The sequence below is a fragment of the Podarcis tiliguerta genome, assembly GCF_965153285.1.
Source record: "Podarcis tiliguerta genome assembly, chromosome: 9".
Lineage (NCBI taxonomy): Eukaryota > Metazoa > Chordata > Lepidosauria > Squamata > Lacertidae > Podarcis > Podarcis tiliguerta.
Genome location: NC_139542.1, coordinates 44,836,940 through 44,861,277, shown reverse-complemented (window position 1 = coordinate 44,861,277; position 24,338 = coordinate 44,836,940). Strand labels below are relative to the sequence as shown.

Below are 24,338 nucleotides of genomic sequence, written 5' to 3'. Positions count from 1 at the left end.
GAGTTTTCAATAGTCCCTTTGATTGACAGCTGTACCTAAAAGCCATTTCCCCCTGGGTGGTATTCAATTAAGTGTTACCCAGAGCAGACCCAGTGAAATTAACAAGTCATGCACATTAATTTCAGTGAGTCTGCCCCAAGTAGTAGAATACGACCCTTTTTGTCTCCCTAGTACTTAGCTTGAAGAGAAAATTGGTTTCTCTGTGGTGAGAGCTAGATGCTTAAAGATGCAAGAATTATGGATGTTCTTTTCCATAATTCTTGGAATAATGAGACAAAGACTAGGGGCATCTGGAAAGATAATGACTCTGTCAACAGTGATTTGATCCCAGGAAGAAAAGTGAGGGTCAAACTAGAGAGGATGCTAAAAACATCATTAGCAATTATCTCCCTCCCCCCTCTCTAGCAGGCTTTGGGAAGGGTCTTCCAATTTTCCTCAGGACTACAGCTCAAAGAGTGAATGGGGAGATATTAAATTTTTCATCTCCACCACAGTCCCAAAGAAAATCCCCCACCCCACCCACTGGTACCATGGGGTGAGATTTTCATTGGGAATGATATGGGAAGGAAATGGTAGCATCTATTCTTCCTGCATAGTATAGTCCTGGTGGCAATTCTGATTAAGGTGGTACTGGTTTCTTATACCTAACATAGTTGCTGAGGTTGCATTTAGCACTCTGCTTAGTTTGAGTTGAGTTGATGCTAAAAAAAGGAAGGAAAATGAACTGCCCCAAATGACCAAATAGAGGTTAGAATAAGAACACAGGAAACAATGAGTGATATCCAACTCAGAAACGAATTGATATGAATATGACCAATGCTGGGTATCACCCAATAGCAATAGAGAATAATTTCACACACACACACACACACACACAAAAATTGAGTAACCGAGGGTAAGAAAATAAGCTCATAGAAAATAGGCATTGAGAGGAATATCGTTAATATACTTCTGCCTCTTCATCCAATTTCTCGTCAAAGAATTCAATCACAAGAACATTTCACCACCCACCTGCCTCTGGGATAGTTAGCACACGAAAGGCACCGGAGGTGAAATTACATTCTGTTATGTCATGAGGAATATCTTTTGTATGCTGCTAAAGAGCTGGATGGAATAAATATAGAAAAACTCATTAGAGATGCACTGGAAGAATACTGTCAAGGTTACCTATCCATTATTAAGAGTGACTGCCAGATTAGGCAAAAGAAATAGAATAAGAAAGAAAGAGTGCTAAAACAAGAGAAAAAGAGGGATGCTGTTATGAAAAATCACTTAACATCCCAAGTCCCTGTCTTGGGAATTTGCCAGGCAAAGATGTGCTAAGGCATTTACATGCTTTTATATGAGTGTTTCAGTAAGAAGCAATATGACAGAGAAGAAAGAGTCAGAAAAAGACTAAAATAAACCATAAAAATTGTAAACAGAACTCAAATGCACCAATTGGAATTTACAAGGCTGTAAAAAAAATGACAGTAAACCATCCTCTGTTAAGTTTCTTGGGTTTTCATGGTATAACAAGAGTGACTGATTTATAGAGAATAGGAGGCTAGTTCATTCTGAATCTGCAGCTTTATATTTATTACTTGGGGTTCTCACTTCACTTCCAAACAACATTTTTAATGAGCCTCTGGTTGTTCTTGTTCTTGCTGTTTTTTAAAACCAATCTTTTTGTATGCCATATGAAAATCCTTAATCAGGGACTACTTTGCTCTTGAATCTTATTTTAAATATCATGCTCAAACAAAATATGAAATGTAAGTACACTGATAATGTATGCCACCACCTGAACAAGAGAGAATGAGAAGAACTGGAAGAACACAATGATATGAAATGAAAAATTGAGCTGTTATGGTTATGTCATCTACTGCACTTCAGATCAACATATTTTAATGATATTTAAAAAGTAATTCGTATGGCCTACATATCAATGTGATTCAGAGCACATTCCATAAAATAAAAAGAATATGGGTCTAACCCAGTGGCGTAGCGTGGGGGGTGCAGGGGGGGCCGGCTGCACCGGGCGCAACATCTGGGGGTTAGGGTTAAGGGGCGCAAATCCACAGGTTAGGGGGTGCAAATTACTTGCCTTGCCCCGGGTGCTGACAACCCACGCTACGCCACTGGTCTAACCCAGACTTATTTATAAAATAAACACACTGGCATCAATGGGAATTAAGATAGTCATGACTAAAGTCCTGCTGATTTCCAATGAGTCTGCTTTGAATATGACTCAATGCAACCCTGCTACTGTTTATCAACAGAGACATAGAAGATACAGGCGAGTTTGAAAATACTAGACATTTGCTTAGTGTAATGCTATTATCCTTAAAGGACAGCTTATGCCACTGGCAAACTCCAGCATGTTTCTAACATTGGGAAATCTTCTGGCTGCAATCTCAGGAACCAGGGCTGGTGCCAGGCTTCAAGGAGCCATCAGCAAACACACAACATTTTGTTCACCTTCCTCCTTCCGCCACAGTGCCACCAGCAACACCACTCTGCCCCCGCTGCTAGTGGTTCCCAATTTTGAGGAATGGGGTGCGAACAAAGCTTTATGCTACAGCAAAGGAAAAGTTGCCCATTTCTCATCACTTGATCTAATCCTATGTTCTAAGCAACATGGACAGCACAATTTCATATCGTATATCAGACAGTTATTACACCCAGGGCTGGACCAAGACATTTCAGCAGCCGAGGTGAGCCCAAAATGGTGTCCTCTACCCCACTAGGGAAGAAGGGGTGGTTGCAGTTCTACGAGACGGACAAGGGTGGGATGAGGCCAGCAGGTTACCCTATTTGCCAAGGGGCTGCTGCAGAGGCGATGTTGGGGGCAGGTTGCTGTGGAGGAGGCAGATGCAATTAAGGCAGCAGCGGCAGCAGGCGATGCATTCCACAGAGGCCAGATCTGCTGCCCTGTGGATCCTGCTGCCTGATGTGGTCACCTTGCCTCATGGGTGGGCTAGTCCACCCCATATAACTCCATGTATCATGTCCACCTGAGCATGTCACCCTTTACTATATTGGCAATGCTGGCCAAGACTGATGGGAGTTGTAGCCAACAGCATCTGGAGGACACCAAGTTGGCTCTTCCCTTCTACATAAAAAAAAAATCACTGCTGGATCAGACTGAAGGTTCATCTGATCCTGTTTCCTATGGTGGCCAGCCATATAATTCCAAAAACAACAACAACATATTCTGGGCATAAAGGTCACTACGCTCCCCTGCTATTTGGTCCCCCTCAATTGGCATTCAGGGGCATGTTGCCTCTGGTGAAGTTTCCATTGACTTAACATGGTTAAGAGCAATTAATAGGCCTGCCCTCCATTGATTTGTCTAATAACCTTTTAAAAATCATTTAAGCCAGTGGCCATAATCACATGCTGTGCCAGCAAATTCCATAATTGGGTGAAGTGGTGGGGGTATTTTTGTCCTGAATCAAAACTGTAAATCAATTTCAGCAGCCAGCCACTTGTATTTTTGTAGCTGGCGTTTATGTGCAGTGTTTATTTTGATGCTAAAAAGGATGCTCTGTTTACTTGTTAACTGTGTTCTGTATGTTTGTCTTTTATTTAAGATGCTTTAACCTCTGTTGTAAACCACTTAAAGATCTGAATATAAGAAATACTTAAGTTCTCCAAATCAAAATAAAGTATTAGCATCAGGGGGTATGAAGAAAAATAACTTCTCTCCACTAGAAAATATTTATTCTTCCCTGTTACCTGTCATCTGTTTTTTTAGAACTACGAAGCCCCAAACAATTTATTCTTTTCTCACAACCAACCTCTGTTTTGTTTGTTTATTCACATTTTCTTAGCTCCGTGATAACCTTTTCTGAGAAAGAGTTGCCAAGAATGCACATTGTTTAGTAAGAATTTCCTTACTAAACACATGAAATACTTGAGTGGTGTACATTTTAAGACTTGAGAGCATATACAAAATGAAATAAAGCATTAAAGCATCTTCAGTAGCAGAGACCACACAACCGAGTAGCACTACATGGAAAGCCTTCATAAATAAGGAAGGTTTAAGCGAGGGTGGGAAACCTCAAGCCCAAGGATTTAATGCGGCTCTCTGGGTCTCGCAACCTCAGACCACCCTACCCAACTTCTCACCCTGCTTGTGTGTCTTCGTCCGGATAGAATATGGCCGTGAACTCTTATAATGCATCTTGCTTGCCTGGATAGAGAACACCAGGAAGTCGGGGGGAGGTTGAGTGCATGTAGAAACTTCCCTACTTTGCAAAGGTAAATTTTGCAACCACAACTCCACCCACCTTTGCCTCTGGCCATGCCCATCACTGGCACATGGGCGCTGGACAATTGCTCTGAAGGGAAGGCAGTCCTCAGGCTGAAAAAGGCATCCCATTCCTGGTCTAAAACACAGCACTGCAGATGCTTGCTGGATGCCCAGACAGAGGGAATTTCACAAAATGAGAGCAGTGGTGTTGAAAGACTTGCTCTATGTGGTTGCAAAGTGGAGCACAGGCACATGTGGCATGGTGAAGAGTGCCTTTCTCAAAGACCACAGTAGCACTATGCTACTGGCAATGCTCTCTTTCATTCCCAGTATGGAATTTGCCTTTTTCATAGCCAATGTTCTAAGAAATGACATGTATGTTATTCACTACAATTGCTAAGGTTTCTGTCGTGGTGAATCACTGCCAAGTTAGACTCCATAAGTGTACACATGAAAGTCAATGGGTTTTTATTGCCCAGTGTGCAGCACTTAACACTTACCTACATTGAACCACATTTACCAAGAAAGGGGGATGGGGTATTGGTTTCGTTTCGTTTTTGTTTTATTAGGTATTCTCGTTTTGTATGTTACTGTTGTGAACTGCCTTGGGATCTTTGGATGAAGGACTGTATACAAATTAATTAATTAAAATACAATTTTATTGACTAATCACCCAGTTTTGAAATATAGTTTCAGGGCCCTTCCCAGTTTGGGTTGGATTTTCAGCATCCTTAATATTTTTATGTCACCCACAAATATGTCTACCTTGCTGATCTCTCCTGACTTCACATCATTTCTCAGCAATCTGCACACTGCTGGTTCAAATACAAGCCCTAGGGGACTAATTACCTCCTTTTCCTGCAAAACCCATCTATTCACTGCTACATCTACTTCCTGTTATTTAACTAGCTACTGATGCATACTTAATTGACAATGTAATCCTATGCATGTCTACTCAGAAGTAAGCCCTGTCATGTTCAATGGGTCAGAATTCCCAATATGCTAGTATAGGATTGCAGTCTTGACCAGCTGTTGATTTTATCCCAAGGCCCACTAAGTTTATTCAGGAGCCTTTTGAGATGAGAGTCTGTCAGAAACTTTTACACCATCAAAGCCTACCAATTCACTCCTAGATTCATGCTTGTCTACGCTCTCAAAGGTCACCAAAAGGCTGGTGAGTCATTGTAGGCATTATGCAGGAGCCATGCTCATTCTTCCAGAGCAAAGCATAAGAATATCGGAAACTGCCAGAGGTGACTCAGCAGGTATAGCTGCTCTGCATCTTTTCACTATGCAGGCTTCCCTGCCACCTCATCCTCACCTTCCTAGTAAGTAACAGTGACCTGCCTACAGGGAAACTAGCACAGCAGCTCCATCCCACCTGGAGATCAAGCGAGGCCATGGGTCCAACCACCACATTTACTAGCAGCGGTTCTCTAGTATTCCAGACAATGTAGTACTCCCAACCCAACCTGGAGATGTCAGGGATTGAACTCAAAGCATTGAGCTATGCCCCCAAGACAGAAGTTACGTTAATAGGCCTCTAATTTCTTGGCTCTCCTTAGACCCTTGATAAAAACAACCCAGAGCTATGTTGGCTATTTTCCAGCCCTCTGCTTAGGATGCCAAGGTTGTCGATCAATGATTTCACATTTGAGCTCTTTAAGAATTCTTGGGTGAATACTATTCCCACCTGGACACTGGTTAGCCTTTAATTTGTCAGTTAGCCCTAGGATGTCGTGTCTTGTCACTTCTATTTGCCTTAGCTCTTCAGATGCCTTCTGGGCATCATTCAGACATGGGGATCTGTCCAGCATTTCTCTCTAGTTTCACTACTCTCCTTCAACTATCCTTGCGCACCTTTGTTGTCTCATGGATCCTCAGAGGCTGGTTTCCTGTCTCTGATTATTTAAAGAACAGATCTGCCAGTGATTGTGATGCATTTTGACACCAGCTACTGCTATTTTTGCCAGTCAATGGCTCAATCAGCCACCTATCATTTCCCATGTATATTTCATGCAGCAGAAGGAATACAGTATATACCAATTACAAACGAACCTAAATAAAAAAAATTCACTGATAGTACACAATCCCAGTTCCTTTCAGGTGGGAATGCTATGCGAGTCCATACAGTCTAAACCATGAACCTTTCAAGTTTCACTGTTTTATCTGCACAGATGCACCTCTACTCAGACTTAAATTCCAGTGGATTCAACAGATCTCACTCCCAAGTAAGTGGATATAGGATTGCAGCCCTAACAAACTATGGTATGTGTACATTGCAAACTTTAAACAAAAACAATTTGAAGACCTCTCTGTATTAAAAAGCATTCACAAATAGAAAATATTTATAAAGTTTTCAGTCAATGTGTCAAGAAGCCAAACTAGGGTATAATGTGCAGAATGACTGATGGCTCTACAGAACTTCATTGTCCTTAATAGAAATAAATGGGGTGAGGTTAATCCTACACCAAGCAATGCCAATGAATAGCAAGTATAACAGACACTTGTTTTGGCCCTCTGAACAAGTGACTCCCAATCCAACCAATCCAGGGATATGATTGATCTTAAATAGCAATCACGCTCATAAAAATAACTGAAATGTGGTATACTTTTTCTTTTAGTGAGAGACCCATCTGAAATATCAAAAGTACATTCTTTTAATCAAGCTGAAAAAAAGTCTGTTTTGCTGCACTCAGACTCGGGTCCATTCAGATTAGAACTTGATCAAATGAATTTAAATGTGAAAGCCAGACAGCTTCTTAGTACAATACCAGTATAATGGGAGGTGGAGAAACTATTCAAGAAATGTTGGCACCACTTCTTGAAGCACATATTCCTGAGACTGAACTATAAATGATGCCCTGTAATATCTAGTCTTAGAACCCAAGTTTATTGCACCCTATTTCTTGCACATCTGGCTGAAAAGCAGGAGATGTAGAACTAATAATTAACACAGGAAAGCACATCTCTTGCACACAAAATGCACACTACCAAGCATCAACTTGATATTCTGTTCCCTCTTATTACAATAAATACATTTCTTTTGCCCACTTATTTGAAACCTGAATCACAGGCCTGTATAGATCCTATTTTGTGTGATGTGAAGGCCCACTCAAAACATTTTGTTAAAAGTCTTGTTTTACTAATGGGGAGGTAATCTTGCTTCCCCAGCACAGCCAAGAACAGAGTTACTCAAGCAGGGTGATTTCTAAAGACCTTATTAGTGCTAATTTCACCCTACATGTTCCAGCAAGTGATCTCCTAGAACTCCAGAGCTCATCTCCTCATTGTCCATGCATTGATTTTTAAGAGGGAAGTTTTTATTGCTTGTTGTTGTTTTGCTCTTCATCTGCTGTTCCAATTCTGAGCCTACTTTTCCATATGTACTCTTTAGTATGCCCCATTGAGCTTGAGGAGGCTCAGCTTCTGATCAAACACACTTAGGGCTGTGGCATAACTCTTCCTTCCACTCAAGGTAAGGTGTTAAGCCGCAATTCTGTGCACACTTAGCAAGGGGTAAGCTCCACTGACCATAGCAGGACTTACTTCTGTGTAAGCAGGGCTAGGATTGGGCAGACGGTTAACTAGAACACAAAAGTGGGCATCAGTCATTCAGATGTGCATTTCTCACCTCAAAATCCCTTCAAACAACTGCTAAAAAAGCAGTTACTTATACTTTTTTTAAAAGCCATTTATAGTTTAATATGGTTAAACACACTGAGCCTTAGAAGAATAGTATGCTCTGTAGCAGCAATACTAGGCATACTTACCAGGGAGTAAGCCCTACTGAACAGACTGAGAGTTGCTTCCAAGTAAGCATGAGGATTGTGCTGTGAAAGTCTGTTAAACCTTACAATCATTTTATGAAGGAGCAGTCTTCTAAAAAAAGAGTGATGCTTTATAAGTGTAAAGCTCTGCCTTGATTCAGAGCACTTCATAGCCTAACATATATAGAAACTGTGTACAGCAAATGTCAACAGGAGGCTATCAATCAACAATTGAATGTGCATTAGTGTGTCTTCCATTGATCAAACTAATTTATAAACATTCACTCTGTTGAAAAGATATAATACACTTTGATTGATGGCCCTTGAAATTAAGGACATTAAAGTAACAGTTAATATATATGGCTGTTGCCCAGTGCATTATAAGTGATAAACAGGCTACAGCATATATTTCTATTTCTATTTTATTTCATGCATCTCTCACCCATATGCATGTGTGAAATGTTTGAAATCTATATGGAACAATTTGCAGTTAGGCCGACAGCAATATTTGCAAGTGAAATATAGCCATTCCTGATTTATCAGCAGCAATGATTTAAAGTTTTGCATTAAAGCAACTCTCTCAAAGGCACTTAATTTAATGCAAGTCTTATTTTGGTTTACGAGCCATACATAAACTTAATGAGTTGAAAATTATGACAAAAAATATAGGTTAGATTAATTGCTGTTAATCTCAGATGACGAAGACTATAAACTAGAGGTACTTAGGAGCACATTATGACATCAAGCAGATAGAACAGTCCACGAACAGAGAGTATGTGTGCATACTTTTGTCTATAAAGTCTGACTACTAGAACAACATTTGGTGAAAGAAGGAACCTGGACACTTTGAAGTGTCAGTGGAACAGTAGGAAACTGGGGGGTGGGGTGGGGAGAGAAACAGGTTCTAGCAGGAAGAGGACTGCACTGATCAAATAGGATGCTAAGTTTCCTGCAAGAAAAATTGTGAACTTTACTAGATGGCCTTTTGCAAGTCCCCAGAAGGCTAATCTCTCAGCATAATCTATTCATTGGATTGTTTGAAAGATAAGAACCATAAGACATTTTGTTCAATGAAAAATGAAATTAGTGCTGATGATCATCATGTGACCATACTGAGGCATGTATACCTATTTCTAAAACCATATCATGGCATTTTTTTCATTCCACATTACACTTCTTAGGCACAACTGCATTCTAGACCTTACAATTGATAGCAAAATTCTGATCAGGAGAAAACTTCTTATGCACACACCTAGGCACACCCATGCCCAAACTTTGTGGTTCAAATTTAGCTTCACTACAGATCATGGGCTATGATCACTGCTGGGGAAGGGGATGTGGGCTTCAATTTCATCTCTCACACCCAGGCTAGAGTCAATTACTGTTCTTGGAAATCCAACAAATTAGCCTCTCCCAACTTTCTCCCTTCACAATACAGTTGTCCTTCCTCCAGAAAACCTTAGTACCAAATCCTCCTCTACCTCATTGGGTCTTTAGATTGTGTTCAGCATTCACGGAGGAAGAGCCTCAAGTTAAAAGGATGCATCACAATTAAGAGCCATTCAGCTTTTTATGGCGACTAAACAGATGCTTTAACTCTCCACTTAACAGACACACACACAGAAAAGAAAACTCTCTATGCTCCGGGCTGCTCTGGATCTTTTGCTTTCTGCTTACCTGCTGCTCTCCCAGCATGGTGGATTTCACCAGGTGTCTTTCCCTGTACAGAGACCAGAGTCCGATGTTGGGCAGGAAAATCAGAGTCACCACGAACAACAACGTCATTTGCAGAAATCTTTTCTGTTTCCTCTTCATGGCCAGTGGCAACGGATGCCAGAGAAGAAATGAGGTGATGGGTATCCTTCTCTCCGCTTTTTCCTTCCGTGGTCCAGAGCTCCCTTTGACTTGCCTCTTGCGCTCCTCAGTCTCACCGATTCACCCCCAAACTGTGAGCAGAAACTTCAACTCTGCCTCCAGCTTGGTCACCCCTTCACGGGGGGAGTCTGTAATCTAAGGGTCCAAGGAAAAGACAAGGAGTTACTCCTGCTATTCTCTGACACAGCCTGTCAGCCACAGCCCTGCCCCATCGCCCGAAAAGATCCTAAAAGCCTATGGATCTGTACCTTCCCCTTACCTCCCCCCCCCCCCCGCAACCAATAGAGTCGATACGATTGGCTGTAGAGCTGCCGCTGCCGAAGCCCAGAAGTTACAGAGAGCAATTGGGGTGGGGAAGTAGGGAAGGCAGTTGAGTCACCCAACTCGGGGGTGACCCATTCTTCCATCGCCAGTGGCAGAATTTAAGGAGACGAGGCGGGGGAGGAGCACTTGGCAAGATCTTCTTTCCTGCCAGAGCAGAGATTTCTCCCCGAGTGGCAAGGGGCTCCCGGAACTCGGTTCGCGGCGTGCGCGCCTTTCCCACCAATGAAATGGGTCACAAGGTGCAGCCTTACCTGGGACCTCGCGCAACGGGGACTCGCAGTTGGAAAAGACATCTTCCAACTCCCTTGCTCTCTCTCACACACCATCCCTCCTCCGGAAAGACCAGCCCCTCTTTTCTTCTTCCCTCCCCAGCAACCTCGCTGGCAGAAGGGAAAGCGCTTCGGCAGACTCCAGTTGGCATGACTTCACACACACACACACAGAGAGAGCGCGCAAACACGCAAACACACACACACACACACACCCTCAGACCGTCTGGCTCGGAGACTATTCCTCCCCATCCATTCCTAGGCAGGGCTAATGGGGTGTGCAGACTATTGCTGAGTGTGTGTGTGAGAGAGAGAGGGAGGGAGAGAGAGAGAGAGAGAGAGAAGCAAGAGAAGCATCCAGGGCAAAATAAAAACAAATCACACCATTGCACTCATCAGGTTACCATTCTTCAGCAGCGGAACATTTTTAGAGCATCGTCTTGAAGCTGGGAGACGAGGAGACCACAACGCGCCCGGCTGATGCGGCAGCCCCCCACATCGGGATCCAAGGCGATGTGGAAAAGTGGGCGGAAGGTGGGCAAGAAAGACCCCCTCCCCTATTGGCCCAGCCGCCTCTTCCCCTTGCCTCCCATCCGACAAAATACTGGCGGGCGGCACACACGTGCGGGAGATCCTAATTCCCGGAATTGGGGCTTGGGCTGGCGGGTGGCGAGCCCGCCCTTCGGAGCCTCCCTCCCTGGAGAGCCGGCGCGCCCCGCAGCAGCCGCCTCTCACCTGATCCCCCCAGTCCAGAGCTGCCCACCCCAGAGCAGGAGCAGCCGCGGCTGAGCAGGAGCAGCGCTTTCCTCCGGGGCTGCTGGTCTCCTCCTCCTCCTCCTCCTTCGTCTCCTCTTGTTCCTTCATGATCAGTTGAGCGCTGGCGGCAGCGGCAGCAGCAGCAGCGGCAAGCTGGCTTCTCCGACAAGGCGCGCAGAAAGGGGAGGGGGCGCGACAGAGGCGGCGGAGGAAGAGGCGACGGTGGCGGAGCCCGTTGCCGGCGGAGAGGCAGGGCGGCTTCCTGCGCGGAGTCTCCCCGGCGGCCGCGCTCAGCCGCGCGCTCTCTCCCGCAGCCGCCTCCGCCAGGTGAACGGGGAATTCTACGCCCGAGGGGGGCCTGGTGGTGCGTCATGGCCCCGGGCAAGTTGGCACTAGGGCGAAGCCGACGGAGGCGACGCGACCCAGAGAGGCCGGGTCTGAGGGGACCATGCGCAGCTGAAGAGTACCCAAAATAAAAGTTGGGCTAGGAGGCCAGCGAGGACCCGGCCGAAGCTCCGTATCTTTTCACGAAGAAAGAGGCTTCCGCCGGCTCCTGCTCAGGATCACTTGGGCGAGGGCCTAGTTTCAGGTGAGGGTGGTAAGCGGCTTAAGCCTGTGCCTGGACTGTACCACTTAAGGGGAGGGGTTGACATGCTAGAATTGTCCACGCGAGAAACAAAGGCTAGAAGAAGCCAAGAAGGACGATATCTTTAAAAGCCAGTGTGGTGTATTGGTTTTCGTTGCTGGGCCAGGAGCACGGAGATCTGGGTTCCAATCCAGCCACCAAAGACACCTTTCTGGGTGACCTTGGCGTGGTCTCTCAGCGTGCTCTACCTTGCAGGATTGTTGGGGGCAATGAAATGGGCAGGAGTGATGGGTGGGTGCCAACCAGAGCACCTGGGAGGAAGGATGAGCTCCAAATACAGAAAAAAATCTGCCCCTTTGCATAGCTGTCAATGTTTCCCATTTTAAGGGAAATACCCTTATTCCAAATAGGATTCCTCGCAAGAAAAGGGAAAAGTTGACAGCTATGCCCCTATGTATGTTCCCAAATGGGAATAATTCCATCATGTAAACCGCCAAGAGGCAGCTCCTGAGCTGCAGTTTGTATGGCAGTATACTTATTGGCTTTACTAAAGAGTTGAGGCCAAAGGGGATGGGGGGCAACAGAAGAAATGCAGCCGCTAGTGTGTTTGGCACTGCTGCAACTCCAGTTGCATTTGGGTCTTTGCACAGTGCCCTTCTAATGGCAGAAAATGGAACATGGACAAATACAGTTGCTATGTCATTCAAAAATCACATCTGTAGAAAAGCAGACCAGTAATGAATCAGGTTGTTCGGGGAGGTTATGGAATATTCTAAGAGGTTAGACATGTATGTTGGGAAAATTTGGGTATGGTGGTTGGATTCCTGGACTGCAAGGTTGGTCTTCAAAAGCCACTATGGATCTGGGAACAGATTGTAGTCACCATGGGGAAGCTGTTGCAGATGGTTTGCCTGTGGGGAGCAATTCTTGTCTTGGTAGTCATATTTGCAAGATCTCATTCTCTTCACCACTTGTAATATTTGCAAGATCTGACTCCCATCACGTTTGCATGTCGTAGTAAACCATAATGCCATCTCATTCCACTCCTCCTGCCCTGTAGCCAAATACAACAGCCACAAGCTTTGGCTTACCATAACATGTGAACTTGTTTCTTCCAAACAAACCACAACTGGTAACACAATTGCAATCCAAAAATAAGCACTACTCATTCAAAGTAAACCATTTCCTGTAGCATGTAAACACAATCAAAGTGAGTCTCCGTGCTTTCATCTATCCAGTGGTTATGAAGGAATAGAGACTCGTGATTTATCCCTTTCACAACTTATCCTCACAACAACTATGAGAAATAAGGTCCACTGTGCATTATCTTAATGGCATGTTCATGACCCCCAGACATAGAGGAATTGGAAGGAAGCTCTTCAGAGATGAAATGGACATAACAATGACTACTCATGTGTAACACTTCAAGCGTGAAATTAACATGGATCTTTGTTGCACCTGGAACTACCCTACACCTCTGGGATCACCATCCCACTTAACAAATCTTTTCCTCACTGAAGAATGTTTGTGTGCTTTTGAGTTCTGTAGTGCTGGTGAGTTTTCCATGTGATTTCCTTAAGTACATATGTTGTATTTGGCAATGATTACAGTTGGTAGTAATTAGATCTCTACTGTACTTTCTGATTCCTACTACCAAGTTCCCTGGACAAAATCTCATTCATTCAGGATTATGTTGAAATGTACCTTAAAGTTGGTCAGAAACATGAGAGATTACAGGGACTAATTGAGCAAACACACAAAACACATACACAAAATGTACAGGTACAGTACATGAAATCTTTTTCAAATTAGCTGAGGGGTGTAAAATACATTCCTGCCATAGTAGAATAACTTAGTGCAGAAGCCCCATGTGTCTTTTTAGCTGCTATTAAGGTGTTTTTACGGGAGCATTATGTCTTCTGTGATGGTGGCATATCCATGTTGTATCAGCATACCATGTGGCTATTTTGTTTCCTTTTCTCTTTCCCTGTATAAAGCAACATGTATAAGAATGTAGAGCAAGCATTCTCCATCCTGCAAATGAAAATATCTCTGTTGTCAATCCTCCGCAACACTATCCCCATTTAAAAAGATAATGGAACAATGATAGAACAAAATCAATTATGTTACTTGAACTGTGCAGAATGAATTTAGCAAATTCCTGCCTAAAGGACATCTGAAAGAAGCCGGGTCGGGGGAGGGGGGTACTGATCATGACACTGGTTGTAGATCCTCTGAATTACACATATCGCCAAATATGCTGCAGTGAAGGGGAAGGCTGAGTTGCAGAGCACATGCTTTGAATGCAGAAGTTCCTCAATTCAGTCACCAACATCTCTAGCTAGAGCTGGGGAAGACTCCTGTCCATGGAGAGCTTCTCTAGACAATAGACCCATGATCTGACTTCACACAAGCAGTTTCCCATGCTACCCGCTTCCTTACATTGAAAGTAACAGAAGTTTCTCTCTACTGGAAAAGATGTAGGCTGTGTAAACACCATACATTTAAAGTGTGTGTGTGTGCACATACACATACCCAATCCAAAGGGTGTTTCAAAATGCAGCTCTGTGAAGGGCATAGCTGTCAACTTTCAGATTTGAAAATATGGGATCAGCAGCCTCGAAAATAAGGGATCAGCAGCCTCACTAGTCCTGGGGACAGTCTACAGGATATCTAACAATCCGGGATAGCAGCGGGAAACGGCTCTGGAATAAGGGAATTTCCCGCAAAAAAGGGAAGGTTGACAGCTATGGTGTAGGGTAGACTAAACTTTCTGGAATTATTTTTTTGGAGGCGTGGGGGGTATGCTTTAAATGTATTGTGTGTGTGCAGCCTAAAACCAAAATGGTGTCTTCATTCTTGGGTGTCAATGAACGGAATAGCAAGTTTGTATGTGTGTATTAATTACACACTTTTATACTGTGTGACTGGACCCAGATGGACTTCATTTCAATACAGACACATTTCTCCTCTGTGGCAAAAATCTGATGTCAACAGCTTTCCAGCTAGGAGAGAAAGCAGCAAGCATATGCTAAGGTCCTGAGACAACATGCAGGAAGCTTTTGATCCTGTTAATCAGTACAGAGCATTCAGGTTTAGTCAGTGTGAGTCATTTTGATCAACATGGGCCTCTCGTGCCTTTCATGTGAAGGGGAACATCCGTCACCAATCCTAGTCTGTTTGTTATGTCATTATGGAATAAATACAGAATAAACTGTTGGGGACATTACAACCACGTAGTGGAATGTTATGTCACCATATTTGTGGTTCTGCTGTCTGATATCGATGATAATTACCTCATTAATGGCTTTATAAAAGTTATGGAAAATACTGATTTTTAAAAAAGGTATAAATGACATTCAACAAGTCAGTTCTCCCTACTATGTCCCATGTGTATGAGGTATAATGATAGTCTACTCTACAAGAGTCTTAATCATTACTGGGTTGAACAACGAGTGATGGGTGGCTGCTGTTCAAAGTGGTTGCCTAGACAACGTGCAAATATACAAGTTAGGCTTTGCGCAATTACTAAACTATTCATGATTTTCAAAAGAGAATCAACTGAAATATTAGTAAAGTAGCAAAATATAAACAGAGTAATAAAAGCTATTCTGTGACAGTGTTAATAGAAAAGGAATTACCTTGATGAATTGGACAAAGGGACAGTGTAGTCCTATTCCCCAGTCTGGTTGACTTGGAGTGCATTCCTATCATCCCTGACTACTGAAAATACTGGCTGGGGTTATTCCAGTCATCTGCAGAAAACAAGGTTGGGGAAGGTTGGGCTAGTCCAACACTTTGCAGCAGATGCCTCTGAATCGAGGGGGGGCTAACCTATGGCCCTCCAAATACTGGACTATAACTCCCATCAACCTGTAATTTGCAACTTACTCTCTTTTTATCCAGCACCTAAATTCATAGAACATTCCTCAGTATCTTCCTGGGCTCACAGATCATTTCCCCTGTGTGGCATTTCCCCTCTACCACAGGGAAAGCGCTCAACAAAGGTATGAAGCAAGGCTGTCAAGAACTTGCTCCCCAAACCCAGGATCCCATCCTTGGTGACTCAGCAGTTGCCAAATACACAGGGTCCAACACCTTTCCTGCATGAGACTCTGCTGCCGCTCCCTCTGTCTAACCAGCCTGGGTGAGGAGACCTCCAGACCTTACCAAACACCACTAAGAGCCCAGAGAAAAAAGAGCTTGGGGGGGGGGGGAGATCATGTTTCCTGAGCTGGTAGCTAACAAAATTATACAGGGCCAGTAACCAGGAAGCAAGAACTGGGTTCAGTACCAAGGCTTTACCCAGGAAGACATAGACTGAATTATAAAGGAAACAGATTTATTGAGCAAGTAAAAAGAGCAAGTAACGAAGAGAACCCAAATACAAATAAGCAACACCATTTAAAAATTGCAATTGAATAATACAATTGGGAGTTATAAACTAGAATAAATCAGCAAAGCTAACCTATCCCAGCTCTAATGCCCAACCACCCACAAACAAAACATTGAACACAGAAGAGGTAAACTCAAGATGTTACAGAGATATCACACACCATGTGGTTGTAGGAGGATGTGTCTGAAAACTGGGAATAAGGCTAGCTTTATACTAGAAAGCATAGCAACCAGGATTGGTGGCTATTAACCAACGGAATATTACTTGGGTGGAATCTTCTAGTCAGTGCCTTGGCTCATGCATCCTCGTGCAGTTAGCAGCCCTCATTCCTGACTGTGGAGCATGGCAGCTTAGAACACACAGGTGCCTCAGCTCCACAAGCTTTTTCCAATCTAGGAGAAATATTTTCAGGTTCTGCACCCCTGATCTACCGTACATCATATGATGAAGCTACAAATAAGCTGTGGTTTACTTAACATGCAAAAGAAATCCCTTGGCTAGAAGGAAAAAGGTGAAAGGTTCCCTATGCATGAATGTAACCAGGTTTTTTGTCTATTTACTAAGCATGTTTGACAACCAAGGTTATGTGAGGGACTGCCTTGCCCCATGTGTCCCTGCCCAGTAATTGCATTTCTCTGTTGGAGTGTTGTTAAGAGTCCCATATGTCCCAGAAGTACTGTATGCCTGACATCAACTAGAAGCTGGGCTTTTAGTGTTACAGCTCCCAACTCTGTGGAATCAGCTTCCTATCAAAGAGTGACTCTGCCATTTTATATTGCATAGTATATGGCATCTTACAATTGTGTGTTGTCAAGGCTGTCATGTATGCATACTTAATTGTTGCTACACGTGTTGTTACTTTCATATTTGCATTGTACATCAGTTTGGAAACATTTGTTGTGAAGTGCTTTGTGAATCCTTTTAACGAGTAAGTGCAGTGTGTATAACTCACCTGTAATGAAGCCTTGATGCCCTCTTCTCCTTTGCATCTGTAGGAATGGGTGTGTTGAAGCAGAGGAAAGTGAAGGGGAATCCTCACCCTGCCCCTACTAGAATGTTTTCCCTGAAGACTGGCCACAGGTTCCTCCTTCCTAACGCAGAAAAAGAGAAGGGTAGTGAGACAAATGGAGAAACAGAGGAAGTAGGAGGAGAGGAACAGGAAAAGAAAGGTAAGGCTAGCCAGAAATGGAGGTCAAGGGAGGGAAATTGGGAGCCTTAAGAATTCAAACCAGATGTTTATGGTAGTATCACGCCTATTTGGTACTTTTCATTATTTGACTGCCAGTTTCAGAAGCTCTTCTGTGTCTTCTTGATGTATTCAAGTGTTGGAGAGTGACATGCTTTGCTATCATAGCAGATCTCATGATCTATACTGAGACTCATTTCTGCGCACTCACAATATATATGTTGTACTTAATATTCTCTGGTAAGATTTCACAGCTAGTTCTCTCTCTCTCTCTCTCTCTCTCTCTCTCTCTCTGTGTGTGTGTGTGTGTCATTAAAAAAAAACATTTTAGGTAACCTGCAATTGTTCATTATTTATCTGATCTTGCATATGATGCTTTATTCTTGGTTTACATCCAAGTGCCGTTATTTCTTTTTCCACCATCTGTAGAGGTGGTGAAAAGAGTGGTGTGACGTATAAGGTGTGGAATCTAACAGCAAAGTAGTTGTGCAAAAGGCAGTGTGGATTGTGAACACAGTTGCCATAGAAAACAAGCTTTCCTGCCATCCAGATACCATTCCTCTCATCACACAACTCCTTGCAACTGGTTCCACACAGAAGTTGTCACTCTTGCTGAATACACAACGGCAGTCATGCTTGCTCCACAATACAAGGGTGTTTCATCTATCAGGAGAAATCTTCTACCTTAAAAAAAGAAATCTAGTTCTATGCTTGTTCTGTGCTTTTTCAACCATTCTTTGTCAATTAATGAGAAAAGAATTTATTTTCTAAGAGGAGGGAAAATTTTGGTGAAAATTTCCATGGGTGGGGGTGCAGGGTTTTGTTGTTGTTTTGTTGCTGTGCCCTACTTTTGAGTTGTTTGGAAAGTGTCTTCTCTTACATTTGACAAATAATCTGTCGTCGGGTGATCTGCATTCTGCAGTCTTCCCAGCTGCCTTCCCTTCCTCAAAACCTCCATGATGTCCTTGGCCGGGTTTTCTTGTAAACGTTGGAAGCCAGGGAGGATGTCTGCAGTGCTTCAGTTGGCTGCTCACTCTCTTACTTTTAAAAGAAATCAGTGTGTATTATTCCATTTCCCTGTCTGTGGCTTCGCTATTGTGAAGAAACACCCTGTAAGCATAAATGAAGGAAATCATCTGAAGGGCAGCAGATGGTAATACTGTACCATTTTCAGATTTATCACTGTTCAGGAATAACCTCTCCTCCCTGTAACAATTTCACTAAAATTCAAAAGTGTTGCCTTTGTGGAGTGTGTGGGGGGGGGGGGTCAAAGGATAAATGATGGAAGAATGAAAAAACCAACGAACAGTTTGACCTCGCTAAAAGCTTTACAGACACTAATGGCTGGACAGACTGATGCCTAGTTACCTGCTGGAATGAGATGTTCTCCCTTTCAGCCTTTTCTCTTTCTCTTTCTGAATTTCTCCATCGTACCCAGTGTTCAGATACTTAACCTCTACCTTCCCTGCGATGCTTCATGTCCTTAATTGTATTAAAAGCCCACAGGCACGGCCTTGTTATTACTTTTAATTATTGTACAATAATAGCACCTGGTAGATATTAGGTGTTGTGTTACTTACTGCAAAGAAGTCGAGGAACTGTGAGCTTTGCGTCCAGATTGCAGCAGTGTGGGTGCTTGTGTTTGTTACCATGTATGTTTGCAGAGATCTTGGGTTGCTGCGTAGGTTGTGGAACCAATTAGATGAAAATACATAGAAGGCATTCCAGTGAATAAATGGAAAACAAGATGCTTGAAACAGTTGCTCCTTCAGAGGTGAACAAAGCTGGACCTAGCTGTCAGGAACAGCGGTAGAATAGGCAAAAAAATTAAAAATAAATGCTGGCTTTTAGGGAAAGAGTGGATTTCCCCCCTTTAAAATATTACTTCTGTGGTTGAATGTTGGACATTTTTAACTAAATAAACAATTTCTTGCAGGCAAGAATTCATACGAAGGAGTCAGAAGTCAGTGGTAGAGCACATGCTTTTCAAGCAGAAGGTCCCAGGTTTAACCTCCAAGTATGGCCAAGAGAGGGACGCGGGTGGCGCTGTGGATTAAACCACAGAGCCTAGGACTTGCCGATCAGAAGGTCGGCAGTTCAAATCCCCGCGACGGGGTGAGCTCCCGTTGTTCGGTCCCTGCTCCTGCCAACCTTGCAGTTTGAAAGCACGTCAAAGTGCAAGTAGATAAATAGGTACCGCTCCGGCGGGAAGGTAAACAGCATTTCCGTGCGCTGCTCTGGCTCGCCAGAAGAGGCTTAGTCATGCTGGCCACATGACCCAGAAGCTGTACACCGGCTCCCTCGGCCAGTAAATTGAGATGAGCACCGCAACCCCAGAGTCAGCCACGACTGGACCTAATGGTCAGGGGTCCCTTTACCTTTACCTTTATGGCCAAGAGAGATCCCTGTCTTTACCACCTGCTCCTGGGTGACCAGGAAACAGAATGCAGAGTGCGATAGAAGCAGGCTGGATTCTCAATAGTTGCAGGTATAATGATAATGATAATGATTGTTATTACGATGATGACCATTATTATTATTATTTATACCCCTCCCGTTACTGAAGGTTGAGAACAAATTTAGTCCCACACCCAGTTGTGACCTTAAGCACATCCCTTTACTTTGCCTATAATATAAGCAGGTAAGTGGTAGCCATTCACTCGTGGGACACACTTAGGTGCTTGGTGCAAAGTTTCCACTCCACCTGTAAAACTAGGTGGTCTTTTCTGCCCATAATTCTGCAGGTAGCCCAAGGATTCTTGAAGGGCATGAATATCCACTGTACCTCCAGAGCCCTTTGCAATATACAAGCCCTCCCTCCACACAAACGTGTAATGATGATAGGCATTTTGCCACTAAATAATAAATTATGATGACATGTGAGGGCGGCATGTGTTTGGGGATAGTGTTGAAGATGTCTCATCTGAAGCTTCGTCTGTCTTGTTGGAAAACAGATGCCAAGAGATGCCAAGTGTGAAACGCACTGTGGGTAAATGCTTGTGACAAATGATTATAGATGCTGAAAGCTGCTTTCTGAAAAGCTGCTGGTAAAAATTATTTGAATGAATTAAGTTACATTCTGGAAAGTACAATCAATCTCTCCATCATGATAAGTCCACAATGTGCTCAAATGGGGGCAGGGGGTGTTATCTAAAAATTAGAGGTGTCCTTTGGAGAAATAGAAAAAGTCTGCTCTTCAGACCACAACTTCATTTAAATTCTTAAGTACCTGTATGTATGTAGGTATGTAGGTATGTTTGTTCTTCATCCAATCTGGGTCTTCAAATTAAGACATCAAAAACATATTCATTTTCAAATGACATTTATAGCCCTTTGATCAGAGGTCAGCAAACTTCTTCAGCAGGGGGCCGGTCCAATGTCCCTCAGACCTTGTGGGGGGCTGGACTATATTTTTTGGGGGGAAATGAACGAATTCCTATGCCCCACAAATAACCAGAGATGCATTTTAAATAAAAGCACACATTCTACTCATGTAAAAACACCAGGCAGGCCCCACAAATAACCCAGAGGTGCATTTTAAATAAAAAGACACATTTTACTTCTGTAAAAACACGCTGATTCCCGGACCACCCGCGGGCTGGATTTGGAAGGCAATTGGGCCAGATCTGGTCCCTGGGCCTTAGTTTGCCTACCCATGCCTTTGATTATAGAAGCACAGTTTCCAGTTTGTTTGTGCATATAACTTGTGTGTGCTTTAAAAATACTGAATGGCTGTGTATCACAGTTTTCTCTGTGATACAAATAGGTTTTTTGAGGTGGGTGGGGCAGAAGGAACATTTTTAGTTCAAAACACATCAGTTGCTGTAAATAAGATTAATGCTATTTGATGAGAATTTCAGCTGCAGTTACACAAGCCAGCTCCATGGTGGAGCCAAAGGTATCTCTTTACGATTGTTTCTCAAATAAACCCCCAACCAAACCCACCAAACAATATTCTGATAATATGCAGTTATTCTGTTAGGAAATATACAGATAAATTACTGGATCTGTTATGTAAGGATGCCTAAAAGTAACACCGCCCGCCTTATTTTCTTTTTGCAGCTGAAATAATACTACAATAATTAATTATAATTGATCAGCTTTTTAAAAGATATAAAGAGAGTACTGTATCTAAATAGGAAAGTTCATGTGATGGGGGAAATTCCCACACTTTTAGATTAATATTGATCATGTCTTGCATTCCTTAAAGTTGTTGTTTTATTTTTAAATGGATACGTAAAGGAAATTATACAAATATGTAAGACTTTTTTTTTAAAGGCTCTTGAAAATAAAGCTAGCTATTTTTTTTTATTTAAAAGTTTACCTCTGTAAAGCTAGCAAAGAGGCAATATTGATTGCCAAATCATTTTTGTGGCGACCCATGTATTTCATTTTTTTTTTAAAAAAAATAATGGGATAGTTATTTTCAAAAATTGTTTCCCTGATAGAAAGCTGGCATGCCATGTTTCTCTTCATGCATAACAGAGCACCTGTCGAATCAAGATTTCCAATGACCAGTTATTTCCATCAGGAACTGATGCCTTCATTGAAGCAAGCAGGCCAGGGAGGGCTTGGCATGCACATCAAAGCTGCATCCTTCTGTATTGCATGCTGTTCTATGTAGGGCTGCCCTTGTGGTCGGTCTAGAAGCTGCAGCTTGTGCAAAACGGAGCAGCTAGGATGCTTAGTGGAGCAAACACTTGTTGCACCTGTGCTAAAGGGATTGCACTGGCTGCCTATTTGCTTCAGAGCCAGCTTTAAGGTTTTGTTGTTGAATTACAAAGCTCCAGATATCTTGGAACTAACCTATCTGAGAATTTCTTCTTTCACATAGGCCAGCCCATTCACTGCCGTCATAACTGGAGGCTCTTCTAGCTGTATTGCACCCCTCAAAACACATCCCATGACAACTTACAAGAAGAGCTTTTCTGTGGTGGCCTCCACATCATGGAACAACCTCCCCTCAGAGATTTGGGAAGCCGCTATAAAGGTGTTCCGCTGATTGGTAAAAACTTATCCATAGTACTGCCTCCACTGAACTTTGTTCATATAATTTATTGTATTGGTTTAATTTTATAAATGTCCTTGCTGTTTTTTTACATCAAACAATTTTAAATGAAAACAACCAAACATATGCTCTGCATTGGGGATCAGTATCTGACAATTGTACAGTTGTAGAAAAGGTTTAATTGCTTTCAGTTTACTGAGTTTCTAATGTTTTGGATTTTACCTTTTTTTTTTATTATTGTACATCACTTTAGTAGCTTTTGGTTCTGAAGCAGTTTATATATTGGCAAATATATAAATGTGAGGTTTTCACATGTATCCCAGTTAAAGTTATATATCAATACCAATTTTATCTATATATTGCAACTGCAACATCTGAATGGAGAGTGCCTGGGCAGGTCTTGGGCCAGTACCTGGGTGCAGAAGTGGGCTGGATGAGGGTTAACAAACTGAATTTGAATCCTGGCAAGGCAGACATGCTGTTAGTGAGTTGCTCCTGGGTGCAGGAAGTTGGTCAGTTGCCTGCCCTGGATGGGCTTGCACACTTCCTGAAGGAGCAGGTGTGTAGTCTAGGGGTGCTCCTAGATCCAGCTGTGTCACTGCAGGCACAGGTGTCCTCAGTGGCTAGTCCTCAACCCTGGCTCAGGCAAATTTATGCTGGCATAATTTGCTAATCTTGGCATGGCTGAGGCTGGAGGGGCGCTGTGGGGGCCTGGGGTAGGACAAGAGATGGGGTACTTAGGCTGGATATTAAGCCTATACAGCTCAGTCATGTGACCTGGAAATCCAGCATAAAACATTATTTTGAAGTTTTCCCTCTTCCAGACTTAGACACAGAAGCAGTAGTAGCACTGCTAAATGGTTTTCAAATCTGGTGCAACTTTATGCCGATTCAACTTACTAGCTTCCTTTATGCCAGTTTCTTGGGTATAGGGTTGACTGCTAAAAGATCATATAAAAGAGAAGTCCAGAAGCTCAATTCATTGTCCCAGCTGGTTAAATGTGCCAACATATTCTCTCCTTTGGGCTCACCATGGGAAAAGAAAGAAGACCCATTATCCTTTCACTCTCACTAAGCCTTCAAGCTTCAACGTATAATTCAACGTATAATTGAATTTTATATATATTATATATATATGAAAAAACACTCTGATGCTTCTGTTGACTGAGATAGGCTTCTCTTCATTTCTCTTCATCTAGCTCAGTACAAGTCTGCTCTCACTGACATCAGCTGTCTTAAAATCTCAGATTGAGGTCTTTCCCAACACTGCTAGCCTGAGGGTGGAACTAGACATTACACAATCCGTTTTCCTGCCTGCTGATCCTCTCTTGCCAGTGTTCTCTTAGACTCTTTTTAATTATTTGGTTTTATCCAATAATCCTAGCTGAAGGAAATCTGGCTTTGAGAAATTAACAGAGGAAAACCGATGGGCACAGGTTGGGTTGAGTGGCTCTTTTTTCCCTTTCTTCTCAGTGGCCCACTACCACCCTGTCATCTCAACAAAGAATAGTTTGGTCCTGTGCATTGTCCAAGAGGATGTCTAGCTCTTCCAGGAGATCCTTTAACTGGAGATGCTAAAAGGTCTTCAAAATGCAATGGGTCTTACTATCTTGTGTCCTTGATCAAGTACTATTTGAATGATTTGGCTCCAAGTCAATGTTTTCCATTATAGCCAAATGGTGTAGTGGGGCACCTTCCATAGTTGTGTAGAAGATTGAATCTCAGGAGGTATAGTTTGTCAAGCGTGTTATACCCTGTGACGTTAGCATATGAGAGTGCTGGAGGTGAAATAGTTAAACAAGTTACCCAATCAGAACCCAGGGGGGTGGAGTCAGAGGGACTATAAAAACAGCTCTGGGAGGGGTGAAGGGGGGAGTTCGTTGGGAGTTGAGTGGTTGGTTGGAGTGGGAGTGAATTGGGATAGAGTCTGT

At 43.1% G+C, this 24,338-nt stretch overlaps 2 protein-coding genes across 5 annotated transcripts in view; one reads left to right on the top strand and one right to left on the bottom strand.

Annotated features, from left to right (window-relative positions):
• The window catches only part of GALNTL6 (polypeptide N-acetylgalactosaminyltransferase like 6), a 432,117-nt gene extending 420,502 nt beyond the window's left edge, over nt 1–11,615 (bottom strand). The window contains exons 1-2 of one of the 4 annotated variants that reach the window (XM_083457344.1): nt 11,239–11,615; nt 9,685–10,017 (exon numbers count right to left, since the gene is read on the bottom strand). In XM_083457344.1, coding sequence (XP_083313470.1) covers nt 9,685–9,822 — 138 coding nt within the window. In that variant the 5' untranslated portion in view covers nt 9,823–10,017; nt 11,239–11,615. Of the gene's footprint in view, nt 1–9,684; nt 10,018–10,457; nt 10,692–10,859; nt 11,043–11,238 lie in introns of those variants that run through there. The other 3 variants (XM_083457342.1, XM_083457343.1, XM_083457341.1) reach the window with 3 other exon arrangements.
• A 727-nt stretch (nt 11,616–12,342) lies between these two features.
• On the top strand, nt 12,343–22,471 carry LOC310685394 (uncharacterized protein). The gene is made up of 3 exons (XM_083457691.1): nt 12,343–13,370; nt 17,209–17,382; nt 22,234–22,471. Exons 1-3 carry the CDS (start codon nt 13,259–13,261, stop codon nt 22,272–22,274), a joined length of 327 nt encoding a protein of 108 aa, XP_083313817.1. The 5' UTR covers nt 12,343–13,258; the 3' UTR covers nt 22,275–22,471.
• The last annotated feature ends 1,867 nt before the right edge of the window (nt 22,472–24,338 follow it).